At 48.1% G+C, this 15,745-nt stretch overlaps 1 protein-coding gene across 3 annotated transcripts in view; it reads right to left on the bottom strand.

Moving 5' to 3' along the window:
• Positions 1-15,745, bottom strand: part of AMOTL1 (angiomotin like 1) — a 78,423-nt gene that overhangs the window by 42,593 nt on the left and 20,085 nt on the right. For 2 of the 3 annotated variants that reach the window (XM_032099194.1, XM_032099197.1), the window contains 2 exons: positions 4,891-5,037; positions 1,508-2,393 (listed from right to left, as the gene is read on the bottom strand). In XM_032099194.1, coding sequence (XP_031955085.1) covers positions 1,508-2,393; positions 4,891-5,037 — 1,033 coding nt within the window. Of the gene's footprint in view, positions 1-1,507; positions 2,394-4,890; positions 5,038-10,420; positions 10,716-15,745 lie in introns of those variants that run through there. The other variant, XM_032099195.1, reaches the window with a different exon arrangement.

Below are 15,745 nucleotides of genomic sequence, written 5' to 3'. Positions count from 1 at the left end.
TGCCAGTCCTCTGCTGCAGCACATATCCCTCCCCTTGGTGACCCCATACCTGACAGGAGGGAGACTGCTCCAGCACCATGCGAAGAAAACAGCACACATCCCCCCTGCAGCGTGATTTGGGAGTAAACTATGCTGCCTTGCCAGGAATGAGCAGTGACCACCATCACGAGGCAGTGGATTTCTCCCCACAGCTGCTGGGGTGATGCAGCCTTTGCTGAGGACTGGCATGGAAATCTGCACTGAATCAAAGGGTTTCTCAGCACTAACCTTGCTGATCAGGCAACTAGGAAAAGCTCTGGAAGTGGTCCCAAAGGGTTTCCCAGTTCCCCATTAGCAGAAGCAGTGAATGCAGCACCCAGCTCCACTCACTTGCACAGACCCAGAACACTCTGTGGCTATTAAACCAGCATTTTCCAAGAGTGATAAAAATACCCAAACCAGCTCCTTTTCTGTGGGGATGATTCTGCTTGGTGCTTGGAGATGTTTGTTAGCACAATAAACAACTGCAGGAAAGCATGGCCCCAGGTGCCCTCACATTCATATAGGTCTTTCTTTGCATAAACAGGCATTTTTGCTGAGGTCTTAAAAATACCATCTTGCTCTGAAAAAATTGCATAAACTCCACACAGTGGCCATACATGTAGCTGGAGAAAGACGCAGCACAGGCCCACCACTTGTCACAGTCACCTTGCCACTGTCACTGAAGCTATACTTTGAGTTTCTACCTGTCTTGACACAAAACCCATCCTTTCTGCAAACATGGAAAAGCAGAGCATTCCCTCCTGCATTTCATGCCTTACACATTTTGGACAGAAAGAGCCAGGTCAGTTGCATCACCTTTTCTTTGTGCCTGTGCTGTGGTAAAATAACTGTGTGCAACTTAAGGTGATGCCTACAAAACCTTTGGGGATTCTGGGATCAGTAAAGACCCAATGAGGCAGCTTGCAACACAGAAACCGCTCACATTCACACCAAACAACTTAAGACTTCCAAACCCAGCAAAATAACTGTCTGAGAGGTCAAAGAGACAGGGATGAGACAGAGAAACACTTGCATTCAGGTACAGCAAGGAAAAGGAGCCCTTAACACACCACCTCTCCACTGAAGGCAGGACCTGCACTGCTCGTAGGGATCAGCACACAGCCAGCAAACACGGGATTGTTTTTAATGCGCTTGGAATAAACCTGTGCTCACGGGGAGGCCTGGCACAAGGGGCCCTGTACCGTGAAAGCCCCATGTGAGCTCTGCGGGAAGGTTTAAGTAGCACATAAGTGGCATACAAGCTTTATAGAGTGCTCGGGGAGATGCAGGTGCCTCCACCAGCCAGGCCTGACATCCCAGCCACAGGATGTTACGTCCCCACTGCAGGGTGTGATGTCCCCCCCCATGCCTGGAGCTACAGCTCACTGTGGCCATGTCTACACAAGGCCCAAGCCCCACAGACACCGGCTCCTCCAACAAGGGTAGGACCAGGTGGCCCCGCAGACCCACCCCCAATGGCCATTACCTGCTGACCCCATACTCTGGGGGTGGCTGGTAGCGGACGAGGGCCAGCTCTGCCCGGGTGGGCTGGGGGGTGGCGTAGGCAGCCTTGAGGACATCCTGTGCCGGCTGCTCGCCATAGAAGAGCCCGTGCTCCTGTGCCTTGCTGCCTGGGGCTGCTGCCTTGCCTTTGTAGGGGTACTCAGGTGGCGGGCCCCGCGGGTCTGTGGCCTTGCCAGGTTGTGGGGCTGCCTTGAAACCCTTCCCACCTCCTGGGGCTGGGGGGTGCTGCTTGGCCCCGTTCCTCTCCAGCGAGAGCTGCATGATCCTCTCGCTCAGCGAGCGGACGTGGCCCTGCTTCAGCTCCTTCAGCGCCTCATCCTTATGCGCCTGCCCGCTGTTGGCCCGGTTCACTGTCGGCCTCCCCTCCGTCCTGGACTTCTGGCTGGAAGAGCCATAAAAACCCGGTGTGGCAGCGGTGGCTGGTGGTGCGGGCTGGCCACGGAAAAACTGAGACTGGGCCTTGGCCTCCTCATACGTGGGGAGCTCCTCGGTGCTGTGCGGGGGCTGCGGGGCCCGGGGCTGCTTCTCCATGGCAGCACCGTCCCCCTGGTGCTCCTGCCCCTGTGGTTCCTGCCGCCCTGACGGCTGGACCATTGGCAGGTCTTCGGGAGCAAGGTTTTCTGCGGAAGAGAGAGTGCTGGCAGTGCTGTTGGAGGGGCCGGCGCTGCCCGTCGCCTGGTGCTGTATGGCCAGCAGGTTCATGTTCTCGCTGGGGTTGCCATACCTCAGCCGCTCCTGGATCAGGCGCTGCAGGACGGTGCCGGCTGCCACCTCCTCTGCCCCTCGCATCTCCGCCTCTGGCACACGGCGGAAGCTGGGTGGGCGCAGGGTGCAGAGGGTGTCCTCGGCTGGGCAGGGAGAGAGAGGCGGCCATTAGCTCTGCTGTCCAGGAGGTCTAATTCCCCCTGCTCTTTTTTCCCCTCCTACGTCCCACAACAGTGACCCCGTGCCCAGGATGCACCTCATGGGCAGTGCCCTGCCAGGATTCCCCTGGCAGCACAGGTGACATGGCTGGAAGCCAACAAAGGAGGCGGAGCACTGCTCCCTCTTTGTCCCTCACCCCTAATTCTGTTTGCAGTGACCCCTAGGAACACATTCCAGTCCCCTCCCTGGCCTTCCCCTCCACAATATTCCATGCATCCCATACCCACAGCTCTGAACCCCCCCTCCAAGTCAACAAGGGACATTCCATATCACAGGGAAATTTGGTATTTTCTGAAATGGATAGGATGGGATGGGATGGGATGGGATGGGATGGGATGAGATGGGATGGGATAGAGACCTACAATGATTATCTCCTCCCACTGCCTGACCAATCCAAGGCTCAGCAAAAGTTAAAGTATTTTATTAAGGGCATTGTCCAAATGCCTCTTTAAACACTGACAGGCTTGGGGCATTGACCACCTCTCTTGGAAGCCTGTTCCAGTGTTTGACCTCTCCCTGGAGATGGCTTGCACAACTTACAGAGGCAGCCTGCATGGCAATACCAACTACTGTATTTCTGATGGACGAAGTCGTAAGTGTACTGTGTGCCATGACAAAATAAAATGTAAAATGTGTCACAGGAAAACTGTGAAATGGAACTGAAAATAAAGTGACCCTAAAGGTCTGAGAATAATCTGTGCTCCGGCATGTTCCTCTAAAACTGCAATTTCTCTTCTGGCTGATAACGCTGTTTCTAAGGGAGTCAATACTAACTGTTGTAATTTTGCTGGGTCAACACAAGGAAGGCATTATGGTCATAGATGTAATGCCAGCATTTAAAAAAAAAACACAGACAGATTAGCTACACAACCCTAACACAGGCTACTGAAGTCATTCAGAGCCAATGGCACCATCTTTGCACTGCATATGGAATGGAGCTTGCCTGGAGCTAAGCACCTAGAAGCATTTGGACAATGCTCTCAGGCAGATGGTGTGATTCTTGGGGTGTCCTGCATAGGGCCAGGAGCTGGACTTGATGATCCCAATGAGTCCCTTTCAACTCAGCATATTGTGTTATAGCCATGGCTGAGAGGTTTGGAATCCCTCCCTCCTGCAGCCCTTCTTCCACACCCATCCCAAAAGTGCTGTAAGCTGTCTATCTGAACGCCGTTTGAACTCAGAGGAATGTTCCTGAAAGATTCCAGTGCAGACAAAAGTGAGAAGAGTCTTCCAATGTCCCTAGGTAAGAAGGAGGTGATGTCTGCAGTTCGGTTTTTTGAGGTTGTTCTTGGCAACTTTCTTTCTCCTGCTGTTTCCAATTCTCAGAGGAGTTTGTCAGGAATTACATTTGTTTTTTGGCATTTAAAAGCAGTTTAAAAACAAACTTTCTCTTGAGGTCTGGTCATTTCCCGGAGGTTTCACCAGTTACTGCACATGCTGTGGGATAACTTATATACAACCCAGATGCAAGAGGGAAAGAAAAGCCTTTAACAATGAGGTCATTTCCACTAACATTTCTGTGGCAAAGCCTTAAAGATGATTGTGGGGCTCAAGAGGGAGAGAAGATTCCCAGGCTGTTTCACTCCACACCTGCCCTAGGAGATACACCTCTCCTGCTTTCGCTGAAACCATGTTATCTGCCTGCCAGCCTCACTCGCTGGGGTTGCAGCCTGGCCACCACCTCTCAGAGGGGCTATCAGCTCCTCGGGATGGGGTCTAAGCCAGGAAGATGCACAGACACACACATCTCCATCTTCCTGTCTGCTCAACAGCCAAGTATCCATCCGCCTTATATGTCCCTGCAGTTACAGCAAACTCTTGCTGCTTTATCCATGTTATCACAGCACACAGAAGCCTCACCACAAAGGACATTTTTGCAGACAAGGAATAACGTCTCCCTAACACACCAGAAAGCTTCCAGTCTAGGTTGTAAGACAACGCCTGAGAAAAGCCTGAGGAAAGGGGACAAAGCCAACATCACACAGTCAAGGCAGTTCTTTATAACACATCAGGATTTCCACTTCTGTACTAGTGATGTTATCATCCTTGTATCTGGGAGATGTACTTTAAATTGCCTATTACTGAAGTCCAGAAGGATTGACCACAGTGAGCCTTCCACAGTGCCTGTGGTCTTGCTCCATCAGCAAAAGAGCTGTGGAAATTGGTCCGGCTGTGCAGTGAAAAGCAACCATGTCCTGAAGGACAAGTGGAAATGCTGCATCCTCCACAAGTACAGGTAACAAGCAATGGTGGGTCACAATACACAAGCCAAAGGCAACTTTGACTCTAGCAAGAATGAGAAGTTGGCCTTCAACTCTGTAAACACTATTTGTAAATGGTTTAAACTGCTCGATTTATGCTTTGGGGAAAACTTGGAAGTAAGTGCAGTGGGTTCAAACGGAAGTGTGGCCATGCGCTTACCAGCTTTTTCTTTGGCACTGATCACTTCAGCCGCTAGTGGAGACACTTCATGCCTGCCAGCAAATAACTGGTGATCCTGGTAAAGAAAGCCAGTGTCTTCCAGTACCTGGACTGGGCTGGTAGGCTTGTAACAAACAGATGTGGAGCCTGGAAGAAAGACAAACGGAATGTCAGTAAAGAAACCGCATGAATGACAAAATATGAAGCCATGACTTATGATAGTAGTCAAAAAAAATTTTCTTGAGCCTGGCTGGGTGCCAAGGAGCCCTTCTGAGGCCAGTGAGCAAACCACCTCTTCAGTCCACACCTCCCAAATAACACAGTAGCTCTGAGGAAGGAGAGGCAAAACACCAAGTCACCAATGCTGTTTCATGCATTGGCCCACCCTCGGCTACAAGGTCCTCAGTCCAGGTACAAAGAAAGGTTTGTAAGAGCTAGCAGTGACAAGTCACAAGCTCACGAATCAGGGCATAGGCCCAGGACATGAAACCAACACAGCCAGCATAAAACTGAACAAGGGAATAGGTAAAAAGAAGGAAAGCTGAGGACACAGCCACACATTAAATAGGGCTATAGTCTGGGAAAGGCCTTACCACAAAATCTGCCCATGAGTAATAGTTTAGCAATACAGAAAATTGCTGAGACATAAAATACAACCAGTGCTATCAAGGGAGAGAGTTTATAAATCACTTTGTCCAGATGTTCTTAATATGGTAAAGAGTGGATGTAGCTGGAGGGCCATGGGAATTCGTCTGGCAGATCAACTGCACAGGAGCTGCATGCCCCAGCCCCAGCATGCTACAGACACTGATGACTGGACTGAGCTGGTTTTGGCTAGGGTAGAGTTAATTTTCTTCTCAGTAGCTGGTGTGGGGCCGTGTTTTGGATTTGCACTGGAAACACTGTTGATAACGCAGGGATGTTTTAGTCTCTGCTGAGCAGCACTTACACAGCATTCACGCCTTTTCTGCTTGCAACTTGGCAAACAACAGGGCCCATCCTAAATCTGTTCTCAGGGGTGCTTGTTTTAAGAAGCTGATACAAAATGCATCACAGCAGCGTTAAGCCAGGAATGACATTGGATTGTCCCTATATTTCAGGTCACAAATGACATTGGCATAACCCTACAATTCAAGAAAGATACAGACTGTACAGGGTCCAAAGGAGGGCCACAAAGATCATCAGTGGGCTGTAGAGCCTGTTCTGTGAGGAAAGGCTGAAGCAGTTAGGTCCTTTCTCCCTGGCTGTGAGGGAGCTCTCATTACAGTCTTGCAGGATTTAAAAGGAGGCTACTGAGAGGAAAGAGGCCCTCTCCTCACAAGGAGCTACCGTGAGAAAGGGCAACAAGCATGAGTTGCACTAAGAGATGTTTTATCTCGACATCAGGATGAAACTTTTTACAGTGAAAACAATCACTCACTGAACAACCTGCCCAGGGATGTGGCGGACTCCCCATCACTCGAGGTTTTCAGGATGCGATTAGACACTGTCCTAGATAATCTCATCTAAATTGTCTCCTTCCCTCAAAAGGTTAGACCAGGTGATCTGCTGAGATCCCTTCCCACCTGGTCTGTTCTATGATTTTGTTATTTTTCACTTTCTCATTTTTCTGAGAACTTACTCATTTTTGTAAAGAGAGGCTCTTCAAGGTTCAAACCTTGGAAATGAGCATCTCCTGGCTGCAAGTACCCTGGCACACAGCAGGGACACAGAAGACTCACTCTCAACTCACCCCACTGGTTGTCACAGGTTTTAGGCTAAAGGAATGGTCATCAACCTCTAGCACCAGCCACTGCCAAGGACTTGCTTGAGCAGGAGGTGGAATGCTCAAAGTGGCACCAGTGCTGCATCCACCGACCCCTGTGGGTCAGGAAGCCCACAAACACAGAGATCTGCAGCACCCCGCTCTGCAGGAAAGAAAGAGTCATGCACAAATGACCTGGATTTATAAATCCTAACTGCTTGGTTTGTGCTCAGTTAACTGCATCTCTCTGCATATATTACACAGGTCATCGCTAACCCCATGCAACTGCATGGAGCAAGGCAGCAGGGGGATAACAAGGGGGTAGGATCCAGCCTATCTTTTCTACAGGCATGAAGATACTATTTTCTTCTGTGCCAAGAGGAAAAGAAATAGACATTTCTGCAAAATGTTAATGAATTCATCACTTTACCATTCATATTATGCATGAATGTGTATGGCAGTTATCTATATTTAGAGAGCAAGAGGGAAAGATTGCTTGCTTGAGTAGATCTAAACCATATATGTCTGTGAAAAGAAGCATAGGAGACTGGTCTGTAAATTGTGCTGATGCCAACACAGACCCAAAAAAAAATCTCAAGTAAACTAATTTCAAAAATTATTGGCCTATTCTGGTAGAGAATAGGATTAAAGACACCCTTAATTGCTCCTCCACACCCACAGTTCTGCCTTGGAATTTGGAATCCTGTATGAAACCAGTGCATTTCAACCCCAAGCTTGTTTTATGAATAAAAGGTAGACTGGGGTGAAGCAAAGAAAACCTGCACACCGAAGGAAGAAGACAAGCAGCTTCAAGCAGATACTGGCTTGGCCTCATCACTAACCAAAGAGAATTCAAAAGAAATAAACTGTTAGTAAAACCGTACCCTCGCCTTCTGCATTTCGAGTCTGTAGGCACCCTTGGGTCATGGTTTCAAATTTTACAAGATCAAGAACAAAGACATGGTTTTTTCTTTAACAGCATCAGAAATTCTCACCTAACCCCTTGTCCTTGGTAGTCGTGGCAGAGCAATATTCTACTAAAATCAGGATTGGTAAATACCAGCATCTGCCAAACTGCTCAGTTTCTGATCTCTGTTATATCAGAGTCAAAATCAAGTAGCCCAAATCCAGGCAGAAACTACTGGACTGTGCTGCACCCACGTTGATGTTTTATCATTATAAAATGCTGTCATGATGTCTTATGACATTAAAAATGATGTAACAATATTTTATGCTCATTCAAAGTAGGTTTTAATAAAATGTCAGCTGTAACTGACACAGAAAACCAGTTTTTGTGTAACACAGAAAACAGTTGCCAAAAGATCAGTGTTTGGCACATAACCAAAATCCAGATCATGGGCAGTAAGGCACCACTTGAAAGCTTAGTGGAACCTCCCAAGCCATTTGGACCAAAGCACAAGCCCTTTTTCTTTCCCTCCTTGCTGTCACTGGAGCCTTCCAAATCCCAGCTCCACTCTCTGAAGGGAAAGGCTTTATTACACCCAGCTCTGACATGGTGCAAGGCACCCATCCAATGCTCAGGCATTTGTTCCTTTCCCAGACCTCCGCATTCCTCTACAGTGCTCACCAAAAGAGCAATTTTCATCCCTATAACTGATTCCTGGTGCCAGAGCAGTGGTGCCCAGCAGCCATGAGTAAGAAGCCAGTTGAGGGCAACCTAGGATGAAGATTATCACCCCTTCAGGGACGTGTCCCTGGGGAATGGCTTTTTACCCACATCTAGCCCAAACAAACCATAAACCACAGCTGCTGCAGCTGCTGCCCCATGTTTTGTGACAGCCACTGCCAAGAAGAACCAACCTCATCATGTCTGTAGGTGCCTGCAGGCAGCTGCCAGCTGTGCTGTGCCCTCTCCTCTCCCGCTCCCAAAGGCAGCCCAGCCCCCTCAGCCCCAGAATGCCAGGATGCAGCCCAGTCCATAGACATCACGCCTTCAATTGCCATACATCTAGTGTCTCTTATAGCCAGCTCTGTAAGACATGACCACATTTCTGGCCCAGTTCAGTCCTTGCTAAATTGGGCAGCTGCTCCAGGCCTTCATTTCTGCATCTCTACTGACCCTCCTACATCTAAGTGACTGCCTGACACCAATTCACTTGTTTTCCTTTTCTTTTAGATAAGCACACATTCCATTGTACAGAAGCAGACATATTATCCTGGAGGTTATTGCACAGCAGTGCAATTCATTTGAAGATTCAGAACTATTTAAATGAATCAGTTGCTAAGATTAACACCAGACAGTCAGCCAGGACCCAGAGACAGTGGAGCAACACTTAAATATTTCCTGTTTCTGATGTGGTTTCAGTCTGGTTTTGAAAAGGATCTAAAGCAAACCACATAGGAAGCTCATTGCTGTGACATGTGAGGAAAGCCATGCTTTTAGACCAATAACAGCATCCCCAAGAAACAAATTTACGAAAACAGTCAGAGAAGATGGTTTGCTTACAGCCAAACTGTACTAGGACTCTCATCTTCAGCAAAACACCAAATGATGCCAGTCGTGAAAACACAGCTTGGTGCTATTTAGAGGCAACACCTCACGGCAGAGTCCAGCTAATGAGTTTCTGCATCACACCTCACTGCCCACCCAGGTAACATAATGTGGCTGCCCGCAGCACAGCCCATGCTGCTGGCATGTGTAACTCCTCCTCTACCACCCAAAATTCACCCAGCCAAACAAAACCACAGAGTTGACCTCCAAAAAATCCTTTTAATCTGTACCCTACTGACCGAGTAGTTCAACAGAAACTGAGGTGTTTCAAATATCATCCAAAGCAATCATCTAAAATTAAAAAGTAAGTAAGGCAGCTTTACACTTTCCTTTAAATCCTGCCACAGTATGTAAGGGAAGTCCAAAAAAGACAGAACAAAAACTACATCATTTCCAAGCCCACATCTGTCCTTCTGTATCATAGCTGTGCCAAAAAGGAGTATAAATACCTTATTCCACATTTAAAATATTTTCTCTGCCCTGTTGCTGCATAAAAATCTCAGGTCAAAAAAGGAAGAGAATTGTTTAAGGAAAATAAAAGGACAGTAAAGCACTCCAACATTCCAGGGGCTGCACGAAGGCTGTACCATGAATTGCCCAGGGTGGACCAATCAGTCCCTGCAGTGGGTCACAGGGACCCTCTGTTGAGGCTGGACACTCCTCCATGTGCATCCTGGCCCATGAACCCTACTTCCCCTCCTAAGCATTAGCACAGTTGTGAGAGCAGGGATTGCCATACCCCAGCCCCATAGCCATGCCACTCTCCCAAAGCTGGGAAGAAAAAAATAACTCATGTGTCTCACTTCTTGGTTTAGGTATAAAAATTGGACTCCTAACAATGTCACAAGGCATGTTTTTGGTACCTCCAGCAGCTCTCCTTCAGCAGCACTGGGATTCTTTTGCAGCCACAGCTCCGATGAAGTGCAGGGGCTCAGGCAGCCACTGGTGATCATTTTCCATCAACAGCTCCCCAGTCAATGCACAAGTTTTCCAGGTCACTTCTGGGGTGGCTGACTCATCCTCACACCCCATAATTCTGCTTGTGAACCTCGCATCCACTGCCAGGGCTCCCGAGCCCTGCGAGGACTGAACAAGCATCACTAGTATTATTTTCACAGGAGCAGAGCAATATCTTGCAGGACTAAAATCCAACACACATAATGCACACCAGATGTGAGCAAGCAGCACCTCTCATTTTCCACATGAAAGCCAGGAGAAGCTGCACCCCTGTGCCTGGCAGGATTATCAGACCGAGCTACGCCTCCACAACTCACCACTCTGGGGAAAGAAATCCTCATCCCAGTATCAGCTCCAGGATCCACGTTGTGCTATTCCCTTGCTCAAGAAAAGTTCCTGGAGTCACCCATCCTTGGTACTGTCATGCCAGTCTCCAGAAAGTGCATTGTCCAAGAAAACACGAGCAAGACTAATGTGAATAGGCAATGGAGGCAGCCAAACTCCGTCTCTCCCAAGGAATCGTGCTAACACGTCCAAATTTAACTGCTGACAAGGATGAGCATTCTCCACGAAACTTCAGCCTCACGTGCTTATTTTCATATATGCTTCCCCTCAGCAAAAAGCAAAGCAGGGGAGAAAAAAACCTATGAGAGAAGCAAAGCAAATGTGCTTTGAAAGCAGCTCCTGAAGCTGGCATGAGATCACATGGATAGAGGAAAGAGTGGAGCCAAGCCTGCCTACCCGGGAGATCCCCTCGGATGCCCGCACTTCTCCCCCTTCCCTATGGAAATCAGGTGTGCTGGCATGTAGGGGCAAACTGTGCCCATCACCACTCTTTCATCTCAGATGGTAACAGGTTTTATAATGCTAGAAAAACATGCTGGTTTTTCCCCCCGTCCCAGGCTCACCCCAGAGGAGAGGCAGGATACAGGCAGAGCATTCTCATCACACCTCCAGGTGCCAAACAGTTACCTGGGCATTAACCCCATGGAGGAAGAGATGCATATTGCTTAGGCAGCTGCACTAGGCTTTGCACAAATACGTGCATTTTTAAGGTCTCTCTATATTATAAGCTACACATTTGCCTTTGCAGCTATAACACTGAGTCTACAATACACAGCCAGCCCAAATTTATTCAAAGAATTGAATCAATAATTGAAAATCCTGCTTTGATCAAAGTGCCAGTGGCACAATGATGACTCATGTCAGCCTTGCTGCTCTGAGATGAAAGGATAAGTATTATTCAGAGCTGAAAGTAGGGAAAGAAACTCCTGGTAAAAGAGTGAAATACGAAGGCTGACATGGAGCTTGCGAGTGAGACAACACTTCTGCTACAGCCACACTGCTTATCAGCACAGCAGCTGTCTGCAGACAATTTCACTACACTATAAATTCTGATTTCCAAGCAATAAAAAACCTCCAAGATAAAAATTCATCACATAAATTCTTAGGGAAGGAAATTTTCTTCTACTGGGGGAAAAAAGAAAAATCATCAATCAGCTACAACATACAGACAAGACACTTGTAGAGCAGGAGTTTAAGCCATGATAAATTCTGCTGTACTTACTGCCTTTAAAAATGATCACGTTACAGAAAAGCACTGGCACGATCCGTGTCACTCAGATATTTAAGCCCTTCCATTAATTAACCAGAAGTGAAATAGGACCTAGGTCTGTGGATCATTCAGTCTTCGCTCCTTGTTACTTCAAGCAAGTATATTTTAAAATTCCCTTCTTGAACTGAATAAACAGCATCTTGAAGAAGAGGATTTTTTTTCCCATTTGGAGGAGGTTTTGGGATCTCTCTTCCTCAGACACACACAAATATTCCTCTTGGTTCCCACTCACAGTCACGGACATTGCTCTTTATCCATCCCTTTTTTTTTTTGCCAGTGGTGTCCTTTAGGTTAAATAGCTTTCTCCCTGAGTCATTCCCACAAACTTGCAGCGTACAAAGGAGCCTGGGATAAGGACAGAACAAAAATAGTACAAAGGCTGTACAGTGCTCTCTAACTGAAAAGGCAGGCATTGAACTCTATCGTATGGATTTCTAGAGTTTTTCCTTTTCTTTTAACGCAAGCAACAAACCATCCTAAGGATCCACAGCTCTTCACGTGATCTGTGTGAAGAACTGCTTGTGATAACCCTACTCTAAGCAGAGCCTTTGCACAATTCTTAAGTGTCATAACTTAAAGCAAAAAGGAATTAAACCTTCTTCCCACCAGAATATATATTACAACTATGATCCTTCCATTATTAAATCATTACAAGCAATTTATATTCAGCCACTTTTAAAATGCAGAAATTTAATAAAGGTGTTATACGTAGAAGAGCTAACAAGATAATTGCCTGTAGTTCTTGCTCCCAGATGGCTCTGCTCAGATTTAAAACAGGGAAAATCACAGCAACAGCCACTGGTGTGGAGCCATCATATCAAAAACAGACCCAAAATGGTGCTGGTCACAAGCAGAGGGACACACCCCAGGGGACAGGATATGTCACTGGCAGGGACCCTCTGTCCATCCCAGGTAGCCATCATAGGGAAGAATTTCACTAAAAGCATTTTAATTCCTTAAATCGTTCATTAAGTTAACAATGTCATTATTTTCCAGCCTGAGACTTGATCACTGGAGTTACTGTTGTCTAAAGCACATTAATATTTGTGTTAGCCAGCATGGTCAGAGCAGATAATCCCAAGTGCTGCTCAATTATTTAACCCCATGCTGTGTTTTCTTGAGATGTGGCATCCCCCTGTAGATCACGCTGCTCCTCGGCTGGTGCTGCCTTGACAGGTGCTGGCTGTCATGGCTTGGTTTGCACAAAAATGACACCTTCAAGATGTGGGACAGACACGCATCAGGAAAACCACAACCACACACCGTGGTGGGACATCTGAGCTGGACAAGGCCACTGAAAGCCAGCAAAGGCTGCAGGACTGCCTGCCACTAATGGGGTACACCTTACTGTGTGGCCAAACTCTGCTCTCACATGCACCAATCCAAACCTGGAGCAATTTCACCAGCTTCTACAGGTTTACTTCAGATTTACACCCACAGCAGTATCTCACCTACTCAAAAAGTCACTAAAAGGACCAAAAATTGACATATACATTTCCTAAACGCAACATCTGAAAAGTTGACCTAAGAAATTTTTTTTTTGTAGAGGTGATGATTTTCTTGTTACTATTATTTTCTACTTCCATCTATTTCTAGATCCATCTACTTGTGCCCTGAGTGGAAGGCAGGCCGTTCCATTTAAATATCCAGGACACAAATGGGAACCAGATTACATCTATCCCAAAGCTGCCAAAAAGCAATTGCTGTATGAAACCAAAAATCCTCCTGGGATTTTTCTCAAATCCACAAAATATTCCCGAGCACTAAACTTTCCACTGGGACTATTACATTAGCAGATAGTCTGTGTGTGAAAATCCAAGTATGCAGCCGTCCTCCTAATGGTTTCCAGGACAAGGAAGCTGCACAGGGCACACACTCCTGCCTTAGCGCCAAGTAACATTTATACCAGATCTGGCCTTTAAAGTGAGTTACATGCCTATCAGTGAGAAAAAAAGAAAGCTGCAATGGTCAGCAGTAACATCTCCACATAATCCTGAAACACCCTTGTGCAGAGTTTGGTTGTGCCTGACCCTCCCCGGGCTGCAGCTGGGATCCCTTCCAACCCCCTTAGGTGTCTCTTTGCCTTTGGCTCTGTGCTGGCGTTTCCTCACAGAGAAGCTCTTGCAAGGAGCACCAGAGCTCTATCCATGCACCCATCCCTCCATCCAGGGACTAATGCGCAGAGGCTTTGGTCCAGATCGCTGTGGGAGGCCAAGACTTGGAAACTGCCCTCAGGCCTGTCACCAATCCTGCAGATACTTGGATTTAGGAGAGGCGACACGTGCCCCTGTAGATTGAAGCTGAGTGCTTTCCAAAAGAAGAGGGAAAGCAAAGTTCCCCCTGTGAAATGCTGATAGAAAAGGGGAGCAATGGACATCAGGACAGAGGAGAATGGACATGCAGGTGATTGGGGGATCCCATTGGCCCCAAACAGCCTGGGGAAACTGGGAGGCCCAGCCCCAGAAATACTGTGGGGCACATACCTCCCCAGTTTAACAACCTAAAACCAGCGTCCCCGAATTCATCCCCTCATACCACTGCTCCAGTCACGGCTGAGGATGAGGAAGGCTGGGCAGGACTCGGACTCTCCATGCAGGGCCATAGCATACACCCAGCACAGCCCCAGAGAGGATTTTATTATGGGCTCCTGCCCACCCAATATTCCCTGCCCTCATCACTCAGACATTTCTTGATAAGGTATTTATAGAACTCTTGGAAAAGCTTTTCTGGCCATTAGAAATGACTACATGTATATGCAAAAATCTATTATATACACATATATATGTATAAAAATAAATATATACACATGGTCTCTATTTTATTTATATATAATATATGCAGCCATATATCTCTCTCTATATATATGTAAATATAGAAAAATACACAAACATTTATCTACATATATTTTTAATGTATGTATTTAATATCTATATATAACTATATACATGCACACCTGTTAGCAGGAATGGCGCTGCCAGCTAGCTGTGCTCAGGGAAATTCATGGGACTCATGTTCACTGCCACCCTTCTCTCAGGAAGCTTTTAGGCTTCTTTTTATACATAAAAAGGCATAACCTGTACTCAGTGGATGCACGATAAGGGCCTTGCAGACTCTCATTCACGAGCTCCTGGTCTCTGGCAGCAGCTGCCCACAGCTCCCGGGATGCTCACACAGCACCAGGAAAGAGAAAAAAAAAACCTCTTTCCATCGAAAGAGGAAAAAGCCCAAGCAGCGACCTTCCTGTACTTAAAGCTATGAATCACAAAACCTGGCAGAAGGATTCGGGTTAAATTCACGTCGCGGCTTTTTTTTTTTTTTTTTTTTCAATGCTGCCTTTTTTTGTTTTGTTTTGTTTAACCGGAGTTTATCTTTATTTCCTGAACGGGTAGGAAGGTTAAATATCAAAAAGTTCCCTCTCACCATCCCCCTACAACAACAACATAAGAAAGCGCTCCCCCGGCGTGGGAGGCCCCTCCTGCGTGTCCCCTGCGGCCGGCGCTGCCGCCCCACGCACCCGCGGGACGGAACGGGACGGGGCCGGTGTCCCCGGAGAGTGCTCCGGGGCCGCTCCGAGTGACAGCCCGGCGCTGGGGACCCGCGGGGACGCTGCGATCGCTGCTGCGGAAACGGCAGCGGCCGCTCCGAGTGCCGCTGGAAACACTGCCCGCGCTCCCAGCCGGCGCTTCGCTCTTCCCTGGAGCGCCGGGGCGGCGGACCCTCGGCGCGTTCCTCCTTCGGAATATACTGCGGACACCCCGCTCTGACCGGGGCTGTTTCGGGGCTCGCCCCGCGCTGCTCTGCCTTCCCGGAGCGGGGAAGATTCGGGAGCACCCGGGGAGGACTCCGCGAGCGAAGGAGCGGGAGCAGCGGCGGCGGCCGGGCTGGCGGCTCGGCTCTAGCGGAGCGGCGGGCCGGGTTAGCGCCGACTCGGCCCCGCTCCCGCACAGCGTGCGGGCTCCACGCAGCCCGGGGGAGCAGCGGGGTGCGGTGGCTCCGGGAGCCGGAGAAGGCTGCCCAGGCCTTCCCG

Source organism: Corvus moneduloides, chromosome 2 (genome assembly GCF_009650955.1).
Source record: "Corvus moneduloides isolate bCorMon1 chromosome 2, bCorMon1.pri, whole genome shotgun sequence".
NCBI classification, from domain to species: Eukaryota; Metazoa; Chordata; class Aves; order Passeriformes; family Corvidae; genus Corvus; species Corvus moneduloides.
Note: the sequence above shows the minus strand (reverse complement) of the source record. Positions and strands in the feature narration are given on the sequence as shown.